This window comes from Sinocyclocheilus rhinocerous, unplaced genomic scaffold (assembly GCF_001515625.1).
Source record: "Sinocyclocheilus rhinocerous isolate Xijiao unplaced genomic scaffold, SAMN03320098_v1.1 scaffold97, whole genome shotgun sequence".
Classification (NCBI taxonomy): Eukaryota; Metazoa; Chordata; class Actinopteri; order Cypriniformes; family Cyprinidae; genus Sinocyclocheilus; species Sinocyclocheilus rhinocerous.
This window is the reverse complement of record NW_015666183.1, coordinates 679,827-704,784: the sequence shown is the minus strand read 5'-3', so window position 1 is coordinate 704,784 and position 24,958 is coordinate 679,827. Positions and strand designations below refer to the sequence as shown.

Genomic DNA, 24,958 nt, shown 5'->3' with positions numbered 1-24,958 from the left:
TTTTTTTTTTTTAAAGATCAGAACCAGTTATTTCATAGTTGCATAAAAGTGGTAGATATCTCATAAGCATGATTATTGTATTTTAATTGGTTGGAATAAAAGACATTGCAGTGGATCAGTATATTTTTCTCCATCCTGATAGACTCAGAATTTACAGAATTTGGCATTCTTCATAGCATGATGTATCTAGAGAACATTCCTCTAGGACTTCAGTTCTGGTTCCAAAGGGTTAAACTCACAACATCTTGGTCACCGCCCTCAGAAAGCTACAGGAAAAACAGTTCTGTAGCCTTATTTATTTTGTGAGGGTGAGATATTGTGGTCTTTTGACTAGTGCTGGGCTAGATTCCCAGCTGATGACTCAATGGCTCTAGTGTATCTGAATTCTGCAGTTCCTCCACAACTATAATCCCATTATTGACCAAAACAAGTATATGAAGCTGAGATGGATGCATTTGAAGGGATGTTTTGATCGCCTGTTTACTAGAATGCAAATATGCATCATCTTGTGCATATCAATAAAGCTGATATCTTGAATAAATAAAGTGACTCTGAATTTATGCACATGGTCTGTTAAGATACCCAGTGGTTCTGCCATGTGCATGCAATAGACACTTCTGATTCCAGTCCATATCTCTACAAACAGCTTGGCTCAGAGTGCCAACCAGAAACATGTGTACCGTAAAACATCTAATATAGGTGACTGTTTTTGGGCTCAGTCAAACAACTCAGATTGCAACATACATGTTATTCCAGCCAAGACTAATTCCAGCCAAGTCTTGACCTTGAATTGAATTTAAATACCCATATCATACTAGGTAAAAGGTTTTGCCCAGTTATTGAATTTTTGTCAACATTACCATTCAAAAGCCGGTAAGATTTTTCGTTTCTAAAGGCTACATTTATTTAATCAGAAATACAGTAAAAAACTGTTTTCTTTTAATATGTTTTAAAATGTAATTTATTCCTGTGATGGTGAAGCAGAATTTTCAGCAACCATTACGAAAATATTTATTATTAATTTATCAATGTTGAAAACAGTGCTGCTTAATATCTTTATGGAAACCATAACTTTTTTAAATGATTTTTTGTTCATTGTTAAAAGCCTAGCTGTGTCTGTCTGACAGCAGTCAGCTGAACAAAGCAGACAAATGCATTTATTAGTCATACTAGTACAGACAGTTGCAGATGGACACATACTGTATATTTGTCTGCTCACATGCACACAGGCAGAGATGAAGTGTGAGACATGCATGACTCGGCAGAGGCGTGTGTGCACTTTCTCACGATTTGCTGTCTCTCTCTTTCGTCTCATCTCTTCAGTCATTATCCCTCTCTCAGCAGGATCCTCCTCTCTATGTCTCTCTGGCATCTCTCTCTCTCTCTCTCTCTCTAAGGCTCTAATCCAAATTCAAATGTAACCTTTTCTCTCTGAAAATCACAAAATATCCCTTTGAAGTCAGTTAGATAAATTATACTTTCAAATTTTGATTTGAAAAGAGGTTAACAAAAGAATTGGATGTCCAAACAAATATTGGTCAATAAATGCCAGCGTTTAATGGTCAATGCGGATTTACATAATGTGATAATTTAATTTAATTTAAAGATGTAAACAGAATTGATTAAAAAAATCTTAAATAAAATGTTATATATTAAAATATATATAAAAAAATATACATTTATTTTATAAAATATAAAATAAATGATTAAAAAATAAAACTAATTTTACATAATTTTTTACTCAAAATAAATTTTTAAATATTTAAAAACAGAGCATGTCTTATATATTTAAAAAATATATATTATTTAATTATTTATAAATGATTATAAAACTCTAGAAAGGACACTAGACAGAATGCTGATCAGTCTGATCAATATATTGTATGTCTTTCACTACAATCAATGCAGCTGATAGTATTTTAAATACTAATGTCACATTACATTTAAATTCAGCAGCTGATAATTTCCCCACTCAAGTGACACATCACTCTTACTTTATTCCAGTACTCATAAGAGGATATTGTGAATTTTTAGGTTACTTACAGTGGAATGGATTGTGGATGTTAAAAGTGACTATTTGTCTCCCCCTGCAGGTGAGTCAGGGCAATGTTCCTGGAGTGGAGAGCGCCTCTCTGGCCATGGACACTGAAGAGGGTGTTGAGGTGGTCTGGAATGAGGTTCTCTTCCATGACAAGAAGGTCTTCAAGACAGTGGAGGTGAGAGCTCAAAAAAAGATTTCTGTTCAAATGTTCAAAACCGTTTGGGGTTGGTAAGGTGTTTTAAAAGAAGTCTCTTATGTTCACTAAGGCTGCATTTATTTGCTCAAAAATACAGTAAAAATAGTAATATTGTGTTATAATTTTAAATAACTGTTTTCTATTTAAATATAATTTAAAATGTCATTTATTCCTGTGATGCAACGCTGAATTTTCAGCATCATTACTCCAGCCTTCAGTGTCACATGATCTTTCAAAAATCATTTTAATATGCTGATTTGCTGCTCAAGAACATTTATTATTATTAGCAATGCTGAAAACAGTTATACTACTTGATACTTTTTCTCGAAACCGTGCTACATTATTTTAAGCGTTCTTTGATAGAACGATTAAAAGAACAGAATTAGTTTGAAATAGACATTTTTGTAACATTATAAATGTCCTTACTGTCACTTTTGATCAATTTAGTGCATCTTTACTGAATAAAAGCATTAATTTCTTTAAAAATCATACTGACCCCGAACTTTTGAACAGTAGTGTATGTGATAGTTAAAATGATTAACATGCTCAAATGTGTTTGATTTTGTATATTTGTGTGTGTTGTATTTGTGTAGGACAAAATGAAGGAGATGTTTGAGAACCTGATGCAGGTGGATCATCCAAACATCGTCAAATTTCACAAATATTGGCTGGACATCGGGGACAATCATGCTCGGGTAACACACACAGATACACACTGCTGGTATCAATGTCCTTTTGATAATAATAACTACAGCAAAGTATCTCTCATAGGTGAAATGTATCATTTAAGTATTCACTTAAGTAGTAAGGCCAGTATTTAACCTAAAAGACCTTAAAAATTCTTATTATGCAAATAAAATCAAAATCAATGGCGAGAGCATTGCTGAAGTCTCAAGTTTGATAAACCAAATGGAGGCTGAACAGAAAGAATATCATATCTGGCCACATAAACTTGTCAGATATGGGAAGTGTGAGCTTAAAAAGTCTAAGATAATTTTTTCTAAAATAACTCTTCTTGTTTTGGTATAAAGCTGAAGTGGCCATTATATGGAAATAGCTTTTCTTTTTATATCCCTCACAGGTTGTGTTCATCACAGAGTACATGTCGTCTGGCAGCTTGAAACAGTTCCTTAAAAAGACCAAGAAAAACCACAAGAGCATGAATGTCAAGGTCAGGCTTTCATAAGCATTTTTAGTCCCAGACTGATGTCTAAATATATGATGCACATGATTATTATTGTGCAATGCTGTGATTTTTGTGTTTATGTGATACATTACTGTATTTCAGGCCTGGAAACGCTGGTGTACACAGATCCTCTCTGCCCTCAGGTGACACACTCCTTCATTTGTGTGTGTGTGTGTGTGCTTGTGTGTGTTCAGACATGAAAATTTGTTAACAAGCATGCAACGTCTTCCACTTATCAGTTACCTGCACTCCTGTGACCCTCCCATAATTCACGGCAACCTCACATGTGACACCATCTTCATTCAGCACAACGGCCTCATTAAAATTGGATCAGGTATATTTTTTCCCTGCACTTTCAGCCTTTTTGTTTTCTCCTCTAAGTGAAATATCCACTCTTTAGTCTAAATTTTGACTGAGAAAGCACATTTATTGTTTGAAAGAATTATGAAAAAAATATTTATGCAAACATTTAGATCCAATTAAAAACAAATGTTTCTTGACTGAAAAGTAAACCAGTGTTTATGGAGCACTTATGCGCACAAAAATGAAGGTAATGAAATAACAAAATCTGTATAATCATCATCCATTGTCTTTTTTCTCTGTAGTTTGGCATCGACTCTTTGTGAATGGTAAGAGCCATTTTAACACCTCATTCAGTATGCAATATGAACAAATTTACCATAAAACCAACACTGATAAAAACTTTTCATGCGAATGTATATTCAATCGAAAAAAAAAGTCTCATTTTTGAGACATTTTTTGAACCTTTAGACAAACTATTTACAAAAACTCTTAGGAAAAAAAGGTTTGCATATGTGTGTTTTTTTTTTTTCTGAGCATCATATTTCATACATCAGGCTTTTATTGCTTATGTAGTGTGACATAGGAGAATATAAAGATCATACTCAAGGAGGAAAAAAACACATACATTTTATTCAGAGGCCCAAACTGAGCAAAAATATGCCATTTGTTACAGTTGTTGATATTTATATGGTCAAAAAGTAAGATGAAATTTTAATAGCTTGTAATGTAAGGTGATGAGATCTTTATAACAGACGGCTTACATGAAATTAATATGAATATAAATATATTATCTCCCAATAATATGTCGTACTAAGATGATCTTTAAATGCTTAATTTCATGATGTTTTCATTACGGGCAGCAAAACATAATGCAACACAATAAAATGATGATTGAGAGATCATATTTGATACTTATATTTTAATATGATTTAAACAAGGATAACCAAGTAAAGCTAAGTTGCTTCAGTAAGGGTAAGTTTTGAAATATTACTTGCAATATAAAAGCTACTTTCACGTTTAGAGATCATTAAAAATTTGACAGCAAAACATGTGAACCACAACCTGAAGGCAGATGTTATTAAAATGATACAAAAAGGCCTTGCTTTAAAATGATAAACTATCAATTTAGACGACAGAAGGAATAGTAGATTGTGTACATTTGCGTATAAAATTATACAGTAGGCTTTATAGGGTTAAATGTAATATAGTTGTTAATGAAAATGGCTGAAAACTAAGAACCCACATTTATTTTTAATAAAGAAATGTATTTTTATGAGACCTTGACCCACACTGATCCTCTGCTCTTACCAAGTGTTCCCAGAAGGGGGCGTCCGTGGTAAACTACACCAAAACCGAGATGACAAGAGGAACCTGCACTTCTTCAGTCCAGAGTATGGCTGTGAGTGTGACCACTTCTTCACTGCATTTTCTACTGGATATTTGTTTAGACCGGACATACAAGTACTTTTGGCTTTATATATTTTATATTTCCTTCTCTATACTCAGCATGTGAAGATGACTACGCCATTGACATCTTTTCCTTTGGGATTTGTGCTTTGGAGGTGAGATACCAACAAAGCATGAGCTGGCAGTGTTATTACATACAGCTCTTTACAGCACTGAAATGTGACAAGTCCCTTATGAAATAATATGTAAACTCCTTCAGATGGCCGTGTTGGAGATCCAGGCAAATGGGGATTCAGTTGTGTCCAAGGAGGCCATATCCAATGCAGGCCAATCATTAGAAGACCCGCTTATGAGGGTACATGTGCAAGGCTGGGTTATGTTTATTAGGCATGATAGATGCTTTTTTAAAATGCAATCAGACTCATGATTTTCACTTGGCAGATGATAAAACAGGTAAACAAACACAACAGCACAGACTTACATTTAAAGGTGACATATAATGAAAATCTGACTTTTCCAGGTTTTAAGTGCTATAATCAGGTCCCCGGTGCATCTACCAACCAAGGAAACGTGAAAAAGATTAACCCAATCACTTTTGTTTTGGTAAGCCTTTTTCTGCAAGCCTCTGAAAAAATGAGCGCGTCTGATTTCGCTCCCTTGGTGACGTGGCAAAGGGATCTCATTATAATATTACCACCCCTTAATCTGTACGTTTCCACCCACGGGGCCATCATTTTGATTTCGCAAGCGACAACGGTGTACCAGCTCTAATGCCAAGGCGAAAGTTTGAGCAAAACAAGCTAACTGTTCTGTCTTTGTCTGCACAGACGAGCACAGAACACTATTTAGAGTCCCAGCCTCAGAGGAGACAAGACAGCAGTGGATTTATTGATTTATTTAATGTATATTGCTGCTGCCACACAGATCTAAAATAAACATGCGATTTATTTCCCAGCTGTTTACCTTCACAGACATAACCGACTGTTTTTTGTAACTCGTGTGTGTTTTTAACGTAAACTTGTGTGTGAATGAGAACTTAGTTTAGTACTCACATGCTGTGACAGCCGCTTTCTGTCCGTGTGCTTCGGATGTGTGCACTCAGAAAACCTAAGTTTAAATTAATATGGTTTAAAACTTATGATTTCAGCGCGATAAACATGATAATCAGAACCAAAACAGATGTTTTTTAGTAGGTATGAGCTGTAATGGCGCAGCTCTATTCTGGAAAAGGGGGCGGGGAGCAGCAGCTCATTTGCATTTAAAGAGACAGGCACGAAAAACTGCGTGTTTCTGCTTCCACTCAAAATAGGCATTTTCAAAATTATATAATAAATGATCTGTGGGGTATTTTGAGCTGAAACTTCACAGATACATTCTAGGGACACCAGAGACTTATATAACATGAACATAACTTGAAAACCCACATTTATTTATTAAAACTGCATGAAAGAAATGTGTTTTTATGAGTTTAACCCACTCTGATCATCTGCTCTTACCCAGTGTTCCCAGAAGGGGGCGTCCATGGTAAATTTTCTTTAGAAAATTTAAAAATGTTCTTTCATATTAAAACGGAATTTCTTTATTAACTAAAACTAAAACCCATAAACCAAATTTTTCATTATTTAAAATAAAATAAACATGAACTGTAGTAAAATAAAGTATAGAAAACCTTACTTATTTTAATTCTGCTAAAACTAGCTTTGTCAACAGCCTTGTTAAAAATTCCTCATTGTTCTCATTGTACTAAAATACTGTAATTAAAAAAGTTTATTAAAAATTATATAGACATATTAACAAAAACTAATAAAAACAACTAAAAACAAAACAAATTGGCTAAAACTTTAACTAAAATGAAAATGAAAACAGAAAATATAGAAATAAAATCGAATTCAAACCCAGTTACACTTACACACACACACACTCACACAAATCATGTTGGCTGTCATGTATGTTTTGTAGACCTTGGTTATTTTGTATTTGATTTGTCACCTGTAAGTAGTATATCTGTTTGCATAATAAAACAAAAATTTGGTTTAGAAACAGATTTCATGCAGAAATTGCTAGTAAATTTCTCAAACAATTAGAAAGAACCATCAAGTAACACATTTAATTAAACATGAAATGTTAAAGTAAAAAACTGAACTAGTATTTTTCTTGTAAAACATACTCCAGTAATCTTTGTTTCATTTACAACTTTGGAAATCATTTTTTACACTGAATATCAGTGATAGTAAAATAACACAGTTACTGACATGATCTTTCATTTCAGGAGTTCACCCAGATGTGTGTGCGTCACAATCCCAGACTCCGGCCGACGGCGCATGACCTGCTGTTTCACCGCGTGCTGTTTGAAGTGCACTCACTGAAGCTGCTCGCAGCAAACTGCCTCATCAATAACCAGTGTAAGCGTGCTTCAAAATAGATCAAAAATAAGAATGTATAGATTGTAACTGTCAGAAAAAAATTATATAGCCACTGCAAAAAACTGTTATATTTCCTCCTTCTCTCTCACTTGTAGTGACTCTTTTAATCATTTCATATATAGAAGATGTATTTAAATATGTAAGAGATAATGGACTGTGACTATATATAGGTATTACTGGACAGAAAGATTGGTTTTAGTTTAAATTATTTTATTTGATTGCTATGTTGGATATAAGCTGTCTGGCAACAAGGTTGTGCAGTTTAGCAGTCATTGTTCAAAATAATATTTGTTTATTGTGACTGACCAATCACAATCAAGTATTCTGAGCCATGTAATAATAAAGCAATAAGCCCCAAGAAGCTGTGGTTTACAGTGAATTTATAACAGCTAAGGGGCGTTGTTAGCTGTTAAAACCCCCTTAGCTGTTATAAATTCACTGTAAACCACAGCTTCTTGGGGCTTATTGCTTTATTATTACATGGCTCAGAATACTTGATTGTGATTGGTCAGTCACAATAAACAAATATTATTTTGAACAATGACTGCTAAACTGCACAACCTTGTTGCCAGACAGCTTATATCCAACATAGCAATCAAATAAAATAATTTAAACTAAAACCAATCTTTCTGTCCAGTAATACCTATATATAGTCACAGTCCATTATCTCTTACATATTTAAATACATCTTCTATATATGAAATGATTAAAAGAGTCACTACAAGTGAGAGAGAAGGAGGAAATATAACAGTTTTTTGCAGTGGCTATATAATTTTTTTCTGACAGTTACAATCTATACATTCTTATTTTTGATCTATTTTGAAGCACGCTTACACTGGTTATTGATGAGGCAGTTTGCTGCGAGCAGCTTCAGTGAGTGCACTTCAAACAGCACGCGGTGAAACAGCAGGTCATGCGCCGTCGGCCGGAGTCTGGGATTGTGACGCACACACATCTGGGTGAACTCCTGAAATGAAAGATCATGTCAGTAACTGTGTTATTTTACTATCACTGATATTCAGTGTAAAAAATGATTTCCAAAGTTGTAAATGAAACAAAGATTACTGGAGTATGTTTTACAAGAAAAATACTAGTTCAGTTTTTTACTTTAACATTTCATGTTTAATTAAATGTGTTACTTGATGGTTCTTTCTAATTGTTTGAGAAATTTACTAGCAATTTCTGCATGAAATCTGTTTCTAAACCAAATTTTTGTTTTATTATGCAAACAGATATACTACTTACAGGTGACAAATCAAATACAAAATAACCAAGGTCTACAAAACATACATGACAGCCAACATGGAGCAAATAAAGTGTAATGATATTAATAAAAACAGTATTCTTCCACCAAACAATGTAGTTCCTCAGAATCAGTTGTGGTTGCAAAAAAGTGGTTGCCAAGCAACAGACAAGCATAAACAAAGATGTATGTTTGTAGAGTAATTTACAACAGCTTTGAATGTGGCTCAGCCAATCAGAATCAAGGACCGGAACTATCCGTTTTATAATAATATATCATTAATTTCAGGTAGTTTTTTGTAAAGGATTGCCTAAATTATACATTTTAAGATTAATAGGATTTCAGGTAAAATTTATTATTATTATTAAAAAAATTTAATTTGGCTTTTACATGTTATCTGGGTTTAAAGACATGCTTCCAGAGAACTGTGTGGAGGACAAAACCAAATCATTCGACCCAAATGGAGTCATGGCAGAGATTATTCACAAAGATCGTCCTTGCGTTCAGCTCAAGTAAGTCTCAACTGAAGCTGCTGTTCAAAAGTTTGGGGTCAGTAAGATTTTATTTGTTTTTAAAAGAAATAAATCATTTTATAAAGCAAGCACACATTTAATTGAGCAAAAGTGACAGCAAAGACATTTATACTATTACAAAAGATGCCTTCAAGTAAATTCTGTTTGAACTCATTAAAGAATCTTGTGTAAAAATGTATCATAGATTCCACAAAAATATTAAGCAGCACACAAGGGGTTTCAATATAATAAATGTTTCTTGAGCAGCAAATCAGCATATTAGAATGATTTCTGAAGGATCATGTGACCGTGAAGACTATTTTAAAATATATTAAAATAGAAGATAATAAGATAATATTTTGTTTTTACTGTATTTCTGATCAGATAATAATAAGAGACTTTTTTGAAAAACTTTTGAACAATAGCATAAAAGTACCATGCCATCTGATGTGACATGATTTGACATATGATACGATATGTAATATGATACAATCATGTGTGTTTGATCATTTTCATTTTTTTATCTCTCCTGTCCTGCAGGTATTCTCACGTTTCTCCTCTAGAGCTGGACAAGTTTCTGGAGGATGTGAAGTAAGTGTTACCAGTTAAAGCAATAATGTAAAAAAGTAACCTGTGGTTTTTGTGGTTTGTAATGTGTACATGTGCATTTTACCGCTCAGGAATGGCATTTACCCTCTGATGAACTTTGCGTCCACTCGACCCCATCCCGTACCTCGTGCCCTCTCCATGTCCCAAGAGCAGGTGGAGACAGTGAAGACCCCCACGCCGGAGCCGCAAGAGGCTGAGACCAGGAAGGTGTGTGTTCTCATCAAAGCACATTTACTGTATAATAGTTCAGTATTTTCTTAGTTAATCTTAAGTTGTCATTCTAGGTGGTACAGATGCATTGTAACCTGGAGTCTAATGAAGAAACTACTAAAACTCATGTGAGTTTGTCTCAGTTTAGTACACATGCTATTTTGTTTAAAGATTCATCCAAGAGCAATCTTGATCAGTGACACAGTAGTGTTAGAATGGGATTGTGATTCTCTGTTTAGTTCTTTGTGTCTCTGGTGATTCATCTACATTTGTTTTAATTGTTATTAATGATAATGCAGACTATTATACTCATGTTAATGGGTACAACATGGCAACATCTGTTGAATCAGTGGCAAATGAACTGATATCTGCTGTTTTCACAGCTCACTCTTTTCTTGAAACTGGATGATAAACTCCATCGGCAGCTCAGCTGTGATATTATGCCAAGTGAGTTTAACCGCATTGACTTTTTTTTGCAAATATATTTTTCATCATCTCTTCACCACATAAGTGCAGTGGTGCTAAAATTGAATGGCACCCAACAATGCAGTATGTCACTACTGCATTGTTGGGTGGCATTATATTTTAATTTCTACTTACATTTTTATGGCGTTAAAAAGTGAATAAATAAATATTTAATTTTAATTTTTAATTTCACATTATGATATTTTAATCAAGGTATAATTCCTACAAAATACTATTTTTTATTTGAACTAAGTAGACCTTAGTGTTTTGTGACTCAGAACTTACTTAAACTATTAAATTATATTTATTTAGTTTTTCAGCACATGAAATAAAGCTGGAATAAAATAATATATAAATATTAGATGAAAAAACTGTTGCATTAGCAACTTACTTAATGGTTTATTAATAAGTACTAACAGTTCTGAAGCGGAAATAAAAATAAATGAAAGCTCAATAAAAATAAAATAAAAATGCAGAAAGTACAACAGAATTGCTGAAACTTAAACTATAATTAAAAATAGTTTAAGTTTTAGTAAATCTGTTGTGCTTTAGTCGTTTTTATTTTTTATATAAAATATATATTTAAAAAATCCAAATATGAATACATATTATAATAATATCAAAAACAACACTGGTTTGGAACAACACAAACTATTCATTTCCTCATTATTTTGTGTATTAGCTTTTGAAATTTGTATTTAAATATTCAAACATACTTATCAATATTTAAATATATTGACTATCATTTGAAGTCATGGTGTTCAGTGATTGGTTCAGATTTAAAATATCATGTACTGAATGCTGATATGTGGTTATTACAGATGACAGTTCCAGAGATTTGGTCAATGAACTTATCCATCATTCCTTTATCAGTGAGGTGAGACTAAAAAACACACTGATTCACACTACATACTGCAAATTTCCTATTTTCACTATGTTCATCATCTCAAAGCATATCAGTATCATTTCTTGCATGTGACATGAAATCACATGGAAGCAGCAGCTACAGCTAAATGTTCACTTCTTGTTCAACTTCTTGTCCTATGCCTATATTTTGCCATCAATTTCCACAGGAGGATGGTGACAAGATCGTGGCGTTCCTGGAGGAAGCTTTGAACCGACACCGTGGGTCTGCTAGCGCCATAACAACCATATGAATGACAATGGTCTGTTGCGATGGCGATGGACATTTACATGCCAGTGGAACCTGAGAGGGAGGCCCGCCAACAGAAGGAGAAGGTTAATGGAAACGAATGATCCAGTTTGTCAGTTAGTATGGATAATTGAAATTGTGGTCAAAAAACATGACATGGTTTTATGACAACAAGTGATTGACCAGGTTAGGGGGCACCAGAAATGCCCATCTAAGATGATTGTGCTACCTTCCCCGAGTCTCCATCCAGCACTTCCAGGTGTCACTGTAGGAACCGTCCTTCCCACAATCCCATTGGATGCTTAAGGGCAATTCGGCCTCTCTTGAAGAAAGTCGTATGTGGTGTAGGTAGGAGGTGTCTGCTGTGGAGAGCTCAGTAGATGAAAAAAAAGTTTAGAAAAAACTAATTTGTTACAGTTCATTATTGCCAATCTTCTTCATTTTGTGACGTAAAAACAGAAAAACTATTGTTAGGCCAGAAACATACTCTACGCAAGTATGCTAATACAGATGCCAACACATTGCAAGTGCATGTGCGTTTTTATGTTACTGTGGTGTTAAAAAACCTCAGTACTCGGCGATAGAGTTGCACTATATATGCCATTAAACCAGCTATAAACATCAGAAGTTAAGCTTAACAAGTTTTCTCTTCAAACTGTTGCTCTGCCATGAAAACAGTTTACACTAATGCTAATGCTCGCTAATGCTAGTGGCAACGCTAAGAATGCAATGTCTGTTTGTCTTATGAATTGTGTTCGGCCTCGTTTTTAAAAAAATCAGAGGTAGTATAGCTAGAAGCATCAGCATTGACTTACTTGCGTAGATGATGTTACTGTCCTGAGGAAATAATAAACTTAGCATTAATATGGCATGATTGGATTGAAGTGTCAATTAGAATGTACATTTTCTGGAGAGTTACCTGTCTTTTAGCTTGTCAGTTTCCCCAAAATGCTATCTTGCAAATATATCTTACGAAAGAAGTTGCTTTAAGGCCAATTAAATGAATGTGATTGTAATGCAGTCCACACATTGCCCTGTCAGCTATCATGACTCATGAGAATGTCTTAATATGCAGTTGGAGTGTTTTGCATATACAGGAATGTATTGCCTTATATAAACATTGCTGTTTGCTGGTGTCTAATAACACTAATTGAAAATAATTTCAAAGAACCACACATTTTATACAGATTACACATGTAAGAAACGTGAAAGATCCTGGTTAGTCAACCAGCTAACCAGCTGTCAAACTACATGGTTTTGGTGGCGACTTTTGTAGAATGCATAAAGATGTATACATTTCTGTGAGAATACACTAAGTTCTTTGTCATGAGCATTTACTTAACTGAATAAACTATCTCTATTAAAATGACTGAATTTATTTTCACAATTTTATCAATTTTTTGTCCTGTGATGTGAACAAACTACAAATTCCATGTAGTTTTATGGTCTCATTAAGGGATTCATAATTATTAACACGCAAAGGACATGTTTGAAATATTTTAAATGGAGTATGGCATGGATAAACAACCCTATCTAGCGACGCATTGCGATTATTTTTTTTAACGACTCATCTGAATCGATTCTGTGGGCTGCGGCTGCGTGTGCACGGGTAGGTACTGTGCCATATTCTGTTTGTTACTAATTCTCCACAAAAAATCTCGAGCATCTAAAGTATCTAAACTCCCACGAAATTCGGAAACAGCGAATCGAATTACTAGGGAAATGGCTTGTTTCATTGTATACGATTTGCCTCACTACGCCGCCGTGAAAAACGCGGGCTTTCGCTTGACGCGTGCAGTGCGTGTTATTTTGATTCTACACTGACAACAAAGCTCAAGACTCGGAATCACTGAACAAAGCGTAAAGGATGGTTGTTATAAACTAAATCGAGGATGTCCACTATTCATTAGTACGGTAAGTGACCTCGCGTGTTGCCTTTTTGTTTTTCCGAACTCTGTCAGGGTTGCCAGGTTTTTCACAACACGCAATTAATTGCGTGCGTAAAAATAAAACATTTTTTTGAGTAGCAATTGCTACTCAAAAGTCACTAACGTGTGACTTTTAATTGCAGGAGCTAAATATCACGTTATTGGGGTCGCTTCAATCCGCGGCAACAGTTAAAGTAGCCCAATTCCGCTGGAAAACCGCTGACTTGGCAACACTTCGTCTGTCACCAGGCAGATTCGATAAGAGATTCGATTGGAATCGGATCTCTGAGTCGGTTCCTGAAGAATCCCACTCTTATTATATGCAAAGAAAGTTTCACCACAGGTTAACCCCCAATTTTCGTCCAGGACAGGTCAATGACATTTTTAGTACTATTCTTTTTCTTGGTACTGTTTGACATAAACTGTTTTTGTTTTCTTTTTATTTTCCAATCCACTGAAACATGAAGTTTTCTATAAAATGTCTGCTTCACCACTGATATGTTTGTGTGTTATTAACCTGTTTCACTTCCTCTCACAGCATCTGTGGTTGATCCCAGCAGGTTCTTGAAGAAGGTTTTGGTACGGGTCTTTATTACTGTGTGAATCTATGACCACCTAAGTCACTGAAGCAATAATACTCTCCACTGTCTTCATTCTGGGCTCCATTGATGACCAGCTGGAAATTTTTATCAGATCCATTTCCACTAAATATAGATGGGATGGAAGAATATCGGATATGTCCATGATAGATGAGGAGTTTAGGAGCATCTCCCGGTTTCTTGAGGTACCAGCTAAGACAATATTTACTATCACACCAGTTACCAACATCAAGACTGGTTTGACATGTTATTGTAACTGATTGTCCTGATTCAACAGTCTTCTTCGAAGGGTTTTGAGTCACTGTCACTTGATTGGAGTCTGTTAATGGTAATACAATTATTTAGACACAAATAATTTTTTTTTTCTTAAATATAACAAAGAAAAGTAGAGATTAAAGTTGAAAGTTACCTTGAACAGAAAGAGTCAGTGACATAAAAAAGATGATGAGAAAAATTAAAAATGCCATTTTTTGTGTTTTGATTATTATAAAAGCAGGTCATAGTTATGAGGTTAAAGTCACAAGATTATATAGCTGACAGTAGCGCGCCGCTGAAATTACTATGCAAATTGTGCTGTTCGCATGAAAATAATCTTCACTTGAACACCAGAATTGTGCCATTAAAGTTAATGTATATATCTAACTAAATATAAAGAATCTAAAAATAAAAGTCTATGTATTATGATATTTTACTAACTTGATTTAACAGTGCACAGTATCAGGCCAAGAAATAATAGTATGAAGGATAATTAAGGCCAAAAAGAGATTTGCTCCTAATGCAACAGTATTGACCTATGATCATATTTTATTTTGTACATCCTATAAAATTCAAGTAATTCAAGTTATATTATATTTATTTATTTTATTTATTTAGTCATTTAGCAGACGCTTTTATCCAAAGCGACTTACAAATGAGGACAACAGAAGCAATCAATTGTAGTATTAAAACAACTAAAAACAGAACGTTATAAATACTACCTATACACATTTTTAAAATAAAGAGATTAAATAAAAGTGACAAATGCATACAACAAAATTTCAAAACGTAACATTTAAATGAAAAACAAAAAAATAAAGCTAAAAACAATTCAAAATATTAAAGAACAAAAGGTATAAGAGTATAATAATGATTCTAACATAACACTAAGCCAAACACCAAAAAACCAACTACATATGTGTATGTACAACCACACACACATACATATATACTGTATATATACACATTTATAAATTCAATATATATATTATTTCATTTCCATTTAGTTTGTTGAAGTATTAAAATAACTCAAATTAAAACTAAAACTTAATAAAAGACATATACAGACATAATAAATTCAGACATAATTTAACTAAAATTAAAATAAATAACAAATACAAATAATACAAATCAAATGACAGTAGTTTATCAGTAATCCTAAAAAAATAACACTGCCAAACACACATGCTAAAAAAACAACAACTTACTTACACATAGTAAGAAATGGTTATAAAAACTGAAACAGAAGCGAAACAAGTAATAGGAAAGAGGAGAAATAAAAAGCAATACTTATACTTATTATATAAGCATAAAAATTATTTGGGTGTAATTTCATGTGTAACAGGTTTCTGTATATAGTATGTAACAGAACTTTAAATCTCATAGTTTGATTAAGCAAGTCAAACGTATACATAAAACAAAAATACACTTTTAAAACATTTTAAAAAATATATGACAAAATGACATTAAAATAAGTTAAAAATAAAGCAAATAAAAGTAGTTTTATTACATTTTTTTTACTGTTGCTGTTCAGTAATCTAGTATTATTTTACAATTATATTAATATTTGTAATATAATTTAAATTTTAATGTAAGAATATTTTATATTATATTATATTTTATAAGACAAATGGGCCAGGATTTAGCATGACAATTAAATAGATTTTGCTTCATTTATTGTAAGTAAATAAATGGTGTTGTCATAATGGTCTTAATTGCTTTTAAAAGTAAAATGTCTATTTTTTAGCATTTTGTTTAAATGTTTTCTTGTCCTAAATATAATTTAAAAAAAAGGATGTTAGAGTAAATGAAATGTTATTAAAAAAACATTTATACAGTCATATCGCGGAGAACAACAGCTCAGTTCAAAAGTATTAAAAATAACATTATAAATAGTTAAATAGCACTGAAAACTTGATCTGTAATCTAAACAAGATTCGCTAATGCATATTCTAGATTTAATCTCAGCTTCACTGGCACATTAAATTAATAAAAGTCTAAAACTATGTAAAATAAACTTTAAACTCTAAATCCTAAATTGTATTATAACCAGTCAGTGTGTCATTGTGCTGTTTCACTTCCTTCCCATCAGCACCTGCAGTGTGTAGCAGTGCAGACAGTGTGAATGAGACTGAGGGAGGTTTTTGTACGACCCTTTATCACTGTGTGAACACATACTTGTTGTCAATCTTGTGTGTTGTCATACAGTAATATTGTGCTTCGTCTTCTTTCTGGACTCCACTGATGGTCAGGTTGAAGTCAGTGTGAGCGCCATTGCCGCTGAATCTAGATGGGATGTTTGAGTGGCGTTCGCGTATGTGATAAATGAGGAGTTTGGGAGCGTGTCCAGGTTTGTGCTGGTACCAGAACACACAGTTCCTCCAGAGACTACAGTCAGCAACAGGTGAGTTGGTTTTGCAGTTTATTTTGACCGTTTCATCACGTTGAGAAGTTAGGACTTGAGGAGTTTGAGTTACTGTCACTTGTCCATTTGAGCCTGTAAAATAAATAGTTAGAAATATCTTCATCATATCTGATTAAAAATATAAAGCATTGCTTATTTGACCTACCTTGAATACCAATGGCCAGTATGCAGATGGGAATGATGGAAAACATAGCTGTTGTCAGCTGTACTGTCATTAAATGTTGCTCTTGTATGAAACACTAAAACTGACAAGGTTATAAAGAGCAGTTAAGGTTAAAGTTCTGTTAATGCAAATGATCTTGTCAGTGTAAATATTCTGCTTACGTTGGGTGGTATTGGATATGTTTCCATGCGGAAAAAGTTCAATGATTCCTATTAGAGTAAATATCTCACAACCTCCTCTAAATGATATAAATTAAAGTGTATCATAAAGGTGAAAGATTTCTGAGTAAAAAGTAAAACATTTTGCAGGGAGGGACTGAAAGTCCTAGTTACATAAACATAGCCACTATTTATTAAGAACTAGTTTGACCAACTAGCAGTCTTTTTGGATTCAAATTAGACTAATCTACCTTTTTGTAACTGACTTAAAAAAATTGACGAGTTTTGAAGAAAAAGAAAAAAGAGGATCCTGTGCTCTCTTCAATCCACATGCAACATGATTTCAAGTCATCAATAAATTCTTCCCAAAAAAAAAGTAAAAACTCAATACTTGAAATTCATTTACTCATTCATTTAGACAGTGCAAAAAAAAAAAATATATATATATATTTGTGCTGTCAAACGATTAATCGCATCCAAAATAAGTTTTTGTTTGCATAATATATGTGTGTGTACTATGTATATTAATTATGTATATATAAATACACACACATGCATGTATATATTTCAGAAAAAAATTATTTTTATACATTAAACATTTATTTATTTATCATATAAATTAAATGAATATAAATATGTATATTTTCAAAATATGTACTGTATGTGTATTTATATATACACATAATAAATATGCACAGAACCAACTGGCCGCAAAATTTATCCTTAAAAAAAGACTTTTGTTGATGTTACTAGCCTACCTACTTTACTTTGTTGAGTATAGATTTAGTTAGTGTATATTAATGTTTTTGTACACTTGTAACATTTCTGTAAGTGTTCCAGTTTAGCTGTTACAGCTAATTTTAAGTTAAATTAATAGTCTGTTTAATGTAATCAGGTTGTTTTTAGTCCTATTAAATACTGTTTTTGATTTGAATAAAATCAGTTAATGTACATTTTTAAATTAGATATTATTATTTTATATTTTTATTATATATTTTATATATAAGATTTTTCCGGTTATTATTTATATAAGAATTTGTATCGTGTAGGATCCTGAAAAATAAATGTGTAATTCTAATGAAAGCCTGTTAAACCCACAAATCTCATAATACTGAAGATGTTTTGAATAGATATCATTGTGTTATAAAAATATATGAGAACAAATATCAGGAGACCATTTATGAACATTATTTAATTGATTGATCACAATTATTAAGTTATTTTGGTTATTATACAATTGTTGAGTTGAGCAGCTGTTGAACTATTTACTATATTAACTTATATAAAAAAACTAAATTATATACGAAATATAGAAGTCATTCAACAATTTAGTGTACATTTCACATCCATTGATGATAATTATATATTTTATCTAACAAGTTTCTCCAGAAACAATATTTTATCTGTTGATTCGAAGCATATTATCATCTCACACAAATATTATGTGCACCATTTCAGTTTCCTTGAAATTGCCTTGATGTCCCTTAAATTAGAGTTTTTGCAATGTTCATTTTTTAAGTGAGTTCAAAATAATGAATAAAAGTGGTTAAAGCAAAATTGATCTATATTCTGCATTTCTCCTCCATATGTGTGTGCATCAGATGTCAGAGGTGACTGAGGGCTGAAGAAAGTGAGCAGAATGGGTTATTCAGCTGCAATAAAGTTCCTCAAGTAATGCTGGGAGACAGGAGAGCTGTATGTCTGCAGAGTAACACATGCCAAGATCCCATACGCCAGGCAATCCTGATGCTTCCCAGTAGGTCCTGCTCTCTCCTGGGAATGAAGCCATATCTGAGTCCCCTATGACAGGTAGGAGTCGCATGCATCATTTATTTATGAATGTAAAATCGCGCTCCCTTTGGGGCAGTGAACATCTGGCACCGTGCTGTTCTATTCCGGGAGACTCACTCCTCTCTGCTCATGCAAATAGACTTTCACTTCTGGTTTTCTGCGCACAGGTTCATTGGTTAAATGCATTGGACTGAAACAAGATATGTTGGTTGTTTGTTTTCATTTTTTATTTATTTATTTAGACTTTTAATACACTTGAATTGTTTCTCATGATGACATTTTTATTGGAGCACATTGTCACATCTTTCAAATGGTCTTTTAATGCAGTATATTAATTGCATAATTATTAAACACAAATATTATATATATATATATATATATATATATAGTATTAATTATTGAACGCACACACACACACACACACATATGTAACCCAGTAGCAGTCAACAATCAATCAAACTATCTAATGGTGTTAATGTGAAAGCTCAAAACTCATTATTCATGTTCATGTCATTTGTATCTCCTGTGAAGGATCCCACTCATACTGCCACTAGATGGCTGTACAATACAGAATTCCACAGGTTCTATCTCCATGGACCACACATTTGACATCTTTCTATAATGGAAACATTTGCAATTTTTTGTCATCAGACAGACACAAAGATGCTCTAACTTCACTTTCACCCACTTTTCATTTTAACTCTGGTTAAAAATAATTTCCCTTCCATCTACCTTTCTAACAATATCGAAACTAGAATTGCCAAACTAAATATTTTATTTCAGAGTGTGGATTTTTTTTAGGCTGACTACACTCCTGTGTTTGTCCTAGTTTTAGTTTTTCTTTTCGTCGCTTATTTTTTATCTCCATCAAGAAAAGTTGATTTCTAACTTCTCTTATTACCGGTATTACCACTAGGTGGCCTCAGTAAACTTCCAAGAGTGATGTCTTAAAATATCTTAAAATGATGTAATTTTTATCAATATTTTAAAAGCTAAAATGATGGAATATTTTTAGATATTAAAGGAACATTTTAATATATTAAAATTAATTAATTAGAAGCCTTAGCGAGCATATGAGACTTCTTTCATTAAAAAAAATCTTACAGACTTACAAAAAAAATGTTATATAACCTTTATATAATGTTATGAAGAATGTCCACAGTAAAAAAAAAAAAAGAGAGAACTTCCACTGCATTACAGCTTTCTTATGTGTTGAAATCCCTAGATTCTGTTGGTTAAAGCACCTTGGAAAAAGCACCCTTTTTTCATTATTTTCAACAAAACTACAAGACGAAAAATCACAGTCTGTGTAGGGGGCCTTCGAAAATCGACTTTGACAAAGGGAGACCTTGCAGTTATAAAGGTTGAGAGCCACTGATCTAGAGCGGTCTAAACTGTCACAGCTCCAGGCTACATTGGCCAGCATGTAATAATTTAATTTTCCAAGCAAAATAGCCTTTGGGCTGAACTTCATTTCAATATTCATTGTACAGGTACAGCAAGGTAAGTTTGTCACTGGATTTTCTTTTCTAGTTACAAGCAAATTTCCAATCTTTTTTTCAGGCAACAGTGATGAAGAGGTGAAGATATGAGCTGTGATAGCGACAATTGCTTTCCCCTCCTTTCCTGTTTAACATTTTTTTTTTTCATACATGTCATTTCAAAAATTACATTGTCATGCATAATTTTGCATGTTTAATTCAGAGCTGCTTCTCTAGAGCTCTGAATACTTCAGCTGAAATGGTTTCTTTTGTTTATTTGCCTTTTTTCTTCAAATGGCACGTACTAAAATAGCTGGTGGATAAACAATATTATTCTTGGAAATGGAAAAAAAGGAGGAGAAAATGAAATTTCACCTGTTTATTATGTTCTCAAACTCGTTTAAGAAGCTTCCCGGAGACAAAACAGCAAAACTGAGTCGATTTGAAAGCCTTAAATGTTCTCAGAGTGCAAAATCAATAAACACATCTAAAAGCATTTACCTTAGACCTTATATGTCTGAAACAAACATCCAAATAATGTGCACCATTCCGCATTAATGTCAGTTTTAGCTATGACCAAATCTGCCATCGTAATGTCTCAACCCATATGATGGCAAATTCACGGTCTCCCTGAAATGGCTTTCAAAATGCCATTGCAGGCATTAAGGCACTTCAATTCATGCAGGAGAGCTGCTTTACTGTCATCAGAATCCTGAGAGAGCAGTTTGAGAGGTGGAGATAAGACAGGATACTGTACACAGGCCACAGAAAATGTCTCGCTCCACTCCTCTTCTTTATGGGAACTGTAAATCCTGAGTGCCTGCAGCATAGATGCTTCCCTCATTCATTTTCAAGGAGTTATCTTGCCATATGAAGATTTCATACTCGATGTTTGTCTGACATTACCTTAAAGATTTGTTATTTCATAAAATACAGTTAAATATGTTATATTAGACCAATCAGTTGCTGCATCCAGTGGTCTGTCATTTCCTAATAATCATTGTTGTTCATGGCAATGCATTAGAGCATGAAACGGGCGCTACTTTCATGTTACTCGTATCACACTGACTTGTATGGAAGCTTGTTTCAGCCACAGAATTTAAAAAAAAATGGAAAAAAGACAAAAACATTTTTTTTAATCTCACAATTGAGTTTATATCTCGCTATTTCAAATTCTGAACTCGTAATTGTGAGTTTACATCTTGCAGTTCTCACTTCTTTAATCAGAATTCTGAGTTTACATCTCACAAATTCTGTTTTTTTGTTTCCACCACGAATAAAAAAAAATAAAGATAATTGCGACTTTTTATCTTACAATTTTAACTTTTTGCAGTTGCGAGTTTATATCTGACAATTCTAACTTTTCTTCTCAACATCTTAACTAGACTTTTTTTTTATTAGAATTGCACGTTTATATCTTGCAATTGCAAGTTCTAAAATCATAACTGGAATGATACATATTGCATTTCTGACTTTTTTTTTCTCAGAATTCTGAGTTTACATTTCGCAATTTGTTTTTTTGTATTCCACTGAATAACAGAATTAAAAAGCTAATTGCGAGTTGTCTCACAATTCTGGTTGCAAAATATAAATTCACAATTCTGAGTTCATATTTCACAATTCTGAAAAAGACACCATTACCTTTTTTATTTATTTAATTTTTTTGTTTTATTCCGTGGCAGAAACAAGCTTCTATAGACTGGCTCTTTCTCTTTCAAACAAACAAAGTTGCCACCATCTTGCGACTTAGCCTGTGTATTATCATGAAAATGGCCTCAGATGACTTCAGTATTAATATTATTATGTTGCAGTGTTCATCTTGTTGCTAGGACAATTGTTTTGGACATTGTAATGGACTGTTTTTTTAGTGTAATCTTGGTGATATACACGTAAAAATGACAAAGTATTTCATCACCACATATTAATTTATATAGCTATTGGGTTGCGTACGTATATGTGGGGCGGAGCTATCAAAATAGGGGCAAGACCCTTTTGGGGTAGGGGCGTGTTTGTTTTGGTGATTTCAAATATCAACATTGGCTACCAGAAATCACTTACTCTGCCTTTAATCACCACATACAATTCGCATTTAAACCAAGCGGCTTTCTGTTGGTCAACACAGCAAATTAGCGTGACCAACTTGCAAAATTTGCAAAGGGAAATATTTTGCCCTCTAAAGGATACTCATTGTAATGACTTCATTTTGACCGCGAAAATTCGCTAAACAACAGTAAATGTGACCGCGCGTTTAAGAACGCTGTCATGCGCGAGAAGCTAGCACAACAGTCAAACATGTAGAAACGCCTAGCACGTTTAAATAGAACAGCAATGGAAAAGCAAAGCAGTGAAATGCAAATATGCATTCAGAGGGTCTTTATGGCATAATATCTTCTTTTTCTCCTCAGTTTGTTTCACTCAGAAGTATGTTGCGTTATGAAAGTATAAGTACTTGCGAATGACTAAATTCTTTGGGATGGGAGTGTTGAATCGTGAAAACGTGCGTTGTTTGATTATTAGTGAGATTTGTGCCTACAGCTCTTGGAAAATTATAGTTTTCAACATTTTATCTGGAGCTCAAAAAGCTCAAGCCACCAATTTATTGGCTATAGAGAGCTTTTTGATTTTCAGGGAAGACAGGTCAACTGTGAAATAGACTTACTGATAAAACCCTGCCTTTACAAATATCACACCGGGGCATTGTAGAACTTGTTTAATCTAGAACTGAAAAAATAGTCTGTTTATATGGCAAAATGTCAGGTCAGATGATTGAAAATGGTCTTGGATTTACAGTCTCAATCTCAAACTCTTTATTTTATTATTAACCAGAAGATGGCAAAGGTGAGCTGCCAGACATGTGTATGAGTGAGCATATGTGCATGCCTTCTTTCCTCCCATCTCTCTCCTTCTCTCTCGGTTTAATTAGTGATCACTTGAATTTCTTAAGTCATAACATCATAAGCATGGCCAGCATACTCACCGGACATGTCACCCATTGAGCATGTTTGGGATGCTCTGGATTGGCGTATACGACAGCGTGTTCCAGTTAATATCCAGCAACTTCGCACAGCCATTGAAGAGGAGTGGACCAACATTCCACAGGCCACAATCAACAACCTGATCAACTCTATGCGAAGGAGATGTGTTGCACTGTGTGAGGCAAATGGTGGTCACACCAGATACTGACTGGTTTTTGGACCCCCCCAGACCCCCCAATACAGTAAAACTGTACATTTTAGAGTGGCCTTTTATTGTGGGCAGCTTAAGGCACACCTGTGCAATAATCATGTTGTCTAATCAGCATCTTGATATGCCTCACCTGTGAGGTGGATGGATTATCTTGGCAAAGGAGAAGTGCTCACTAACACAGATTTAGACAGATTTGTGAACAATATTTGAGAGAAATAGGCCTTTTGTGTACATAGAAAAAGTCTTAGATCTTTGAGTTCAGCTCATGAAAAATGGGGGCAAAAACAAAAGTGTTGCGTTTATAATTTTGTTCAGTGTCGATAGATAGATAGATAGATATTTTTAGGATGTTTTTTAAGTGGTTGTTATTGTGGTGCATAGTTTTTTTTTTTTTTGTAGTTTCTAAACAGCTCATTCAGTTTTTATGATATTCTGTTTTTTTGTGTGTGTATTTTATCGTCTAACAGGTGAAAATTGATTGCTGAGAGCTTAGAAAAGTAAAAGCACTGTTTGAAGTACAAACAGTGTGGGGTGACTTGGGTTTGGGGTTTTACAGGCCGTTTGTAGCTACCAAACAAGGTCATGCGCTATATTCTGCATTATATCTCTAATAACAATAGAGGGCTGTTAGATAAATACTCCACATCACTAATAATACATTATACAACATTTTCCCCCACAAACAGCTTGAGTAATGCACTGTGATGAATTGTGCTTTTGAAAAATTCAAAGTTTGTTCTTAGAGCTCCAAAAAGACGCTCAAATCTCTTTTTCTGTTTCCTCTCTAGGTTTTCCTGCAGTCAGTCAACAATCTACACCTTCTCACAGAGCTTCAACACACTAAAGACCAGACCTGAATTCCCAGGTTCAAGGCTGTGTCTGGCTATTTTAATGCCATATAGGTGGACTGTTTCCCTTGTTGGCATCTCCTTAACAGGCAACCACCTAGTTTGGCTAGAAACGGCCCTGTCTGGGGTGAAAATCTTCATTAAAATCTTCTAATCTGCACAATCTGCCACAGCCTGCACTTCTTGCATTGAGCTGCCAGACATGTGTATGAGTGAGCATATGTGCATGCCTTCTTTCCTCCCATCTCTCTCCTTCTCTCTCGGTTTAATTAGTGATCACTTGAATTTCTTAAGTCATAACATCATAACTAAAAACACCTGTTCTGTCTGGAGAAGTTTGAATCAAATCCTTAAGCCTATTAAACTTTACTCGTCC

The 24,958-nt window shown here is 33.8% G+C and overlaps 1 protein-coding gene and 1 long non-coding RNA gene across 3 annotated transcripts in view; both read left to right on the top strand.

Annotated features, from left to right (window-relative positions):
• nrbp2b (nuclear receptor binding protein 2b) overlaps positions 1-13,073 on the top strand; it is a 28,155-nt gene extending 15,082 nt beyond the window's left edge. The window contains exons 2-18 of one of the 2 annotated variants that reach the window (XM_016543373.1): positions 2,094-2,216; positions 2,831-2,932; positions 3,319-3,408; positions 3,526-3,566; positions 3,663-3,757; positions 4,029-4,052; positions 5,048-5,125; positions 5,233-5,288; positions 5,393-5,488; positions 7,403-7,535; positions 9,209-9,311; positions 9,852-9,902; positions 9,992-10,127; positions 10,205-10,258; positions 10,514-10,577; positions 11,417-11,472; positions 11,669-13,073. In XM_016543373.1, coding sequence (XP_016398859.1) covers positions 2,094-2,216; positions 2,831-2,932; positions 3,319-3,408; positions 3,526-3,566; positions 3,663-3,757; positions 4,029-4,052; positions 5,048-5,125; positions 5,233-5,288; positions 5,393-5,488; positions 7,403-7,535; positions 9,209-9,311; positions 9,852-9,902; positions 9,992-10,127; positions 10,205-10,258; positions 10,514-10,577; positions 11,417-11,472; positions 11,669-11,752 — 1,386 coding nt within the window. In that variant the 3' untranslated portion in view covers positions 11,753-13,073. Of the gene's footprint in view, positions 1-2,093; positions 2,217-2,830; positions 2,933-3,318; positions 3,409-3,525; positions 3,567-3,662; positions 3,758-4,028; positions 4,053-5,038; positions 5,126-5,232; positions 5,289-5,392; positions 5,489-7,402; positions 7,536-9,208; positions 9,312-9,851; positions 9,903-9,991; positions 10,128-10,204; positions 10,259-10,513; positions 10,578-11,416; positions 11,473-11,668 lie in introns of both variants that reach the window. The other variant, XM_016543372.1, reaches the window with a different exon arrangement.
• A 1,309-nt stretch (positions 13,074-14,382) lies between these two features.
• Positions 14,383-24,737, top strand: LOC107732085 (uncharacterized). The gene is made up of 4 exons (XR_001638829.1): positions 14,383-14,460; positions 16,783-16,934; positions 18,878-19,085; positions 24,523-24,737. It is a non-coding gene; the product is annotated as an uncharacterized LOC107732085 (long non-coding RNA).
• The last annotated feature ends 221 nt before the right edge of the window (positions 24,738-24,958 follow it).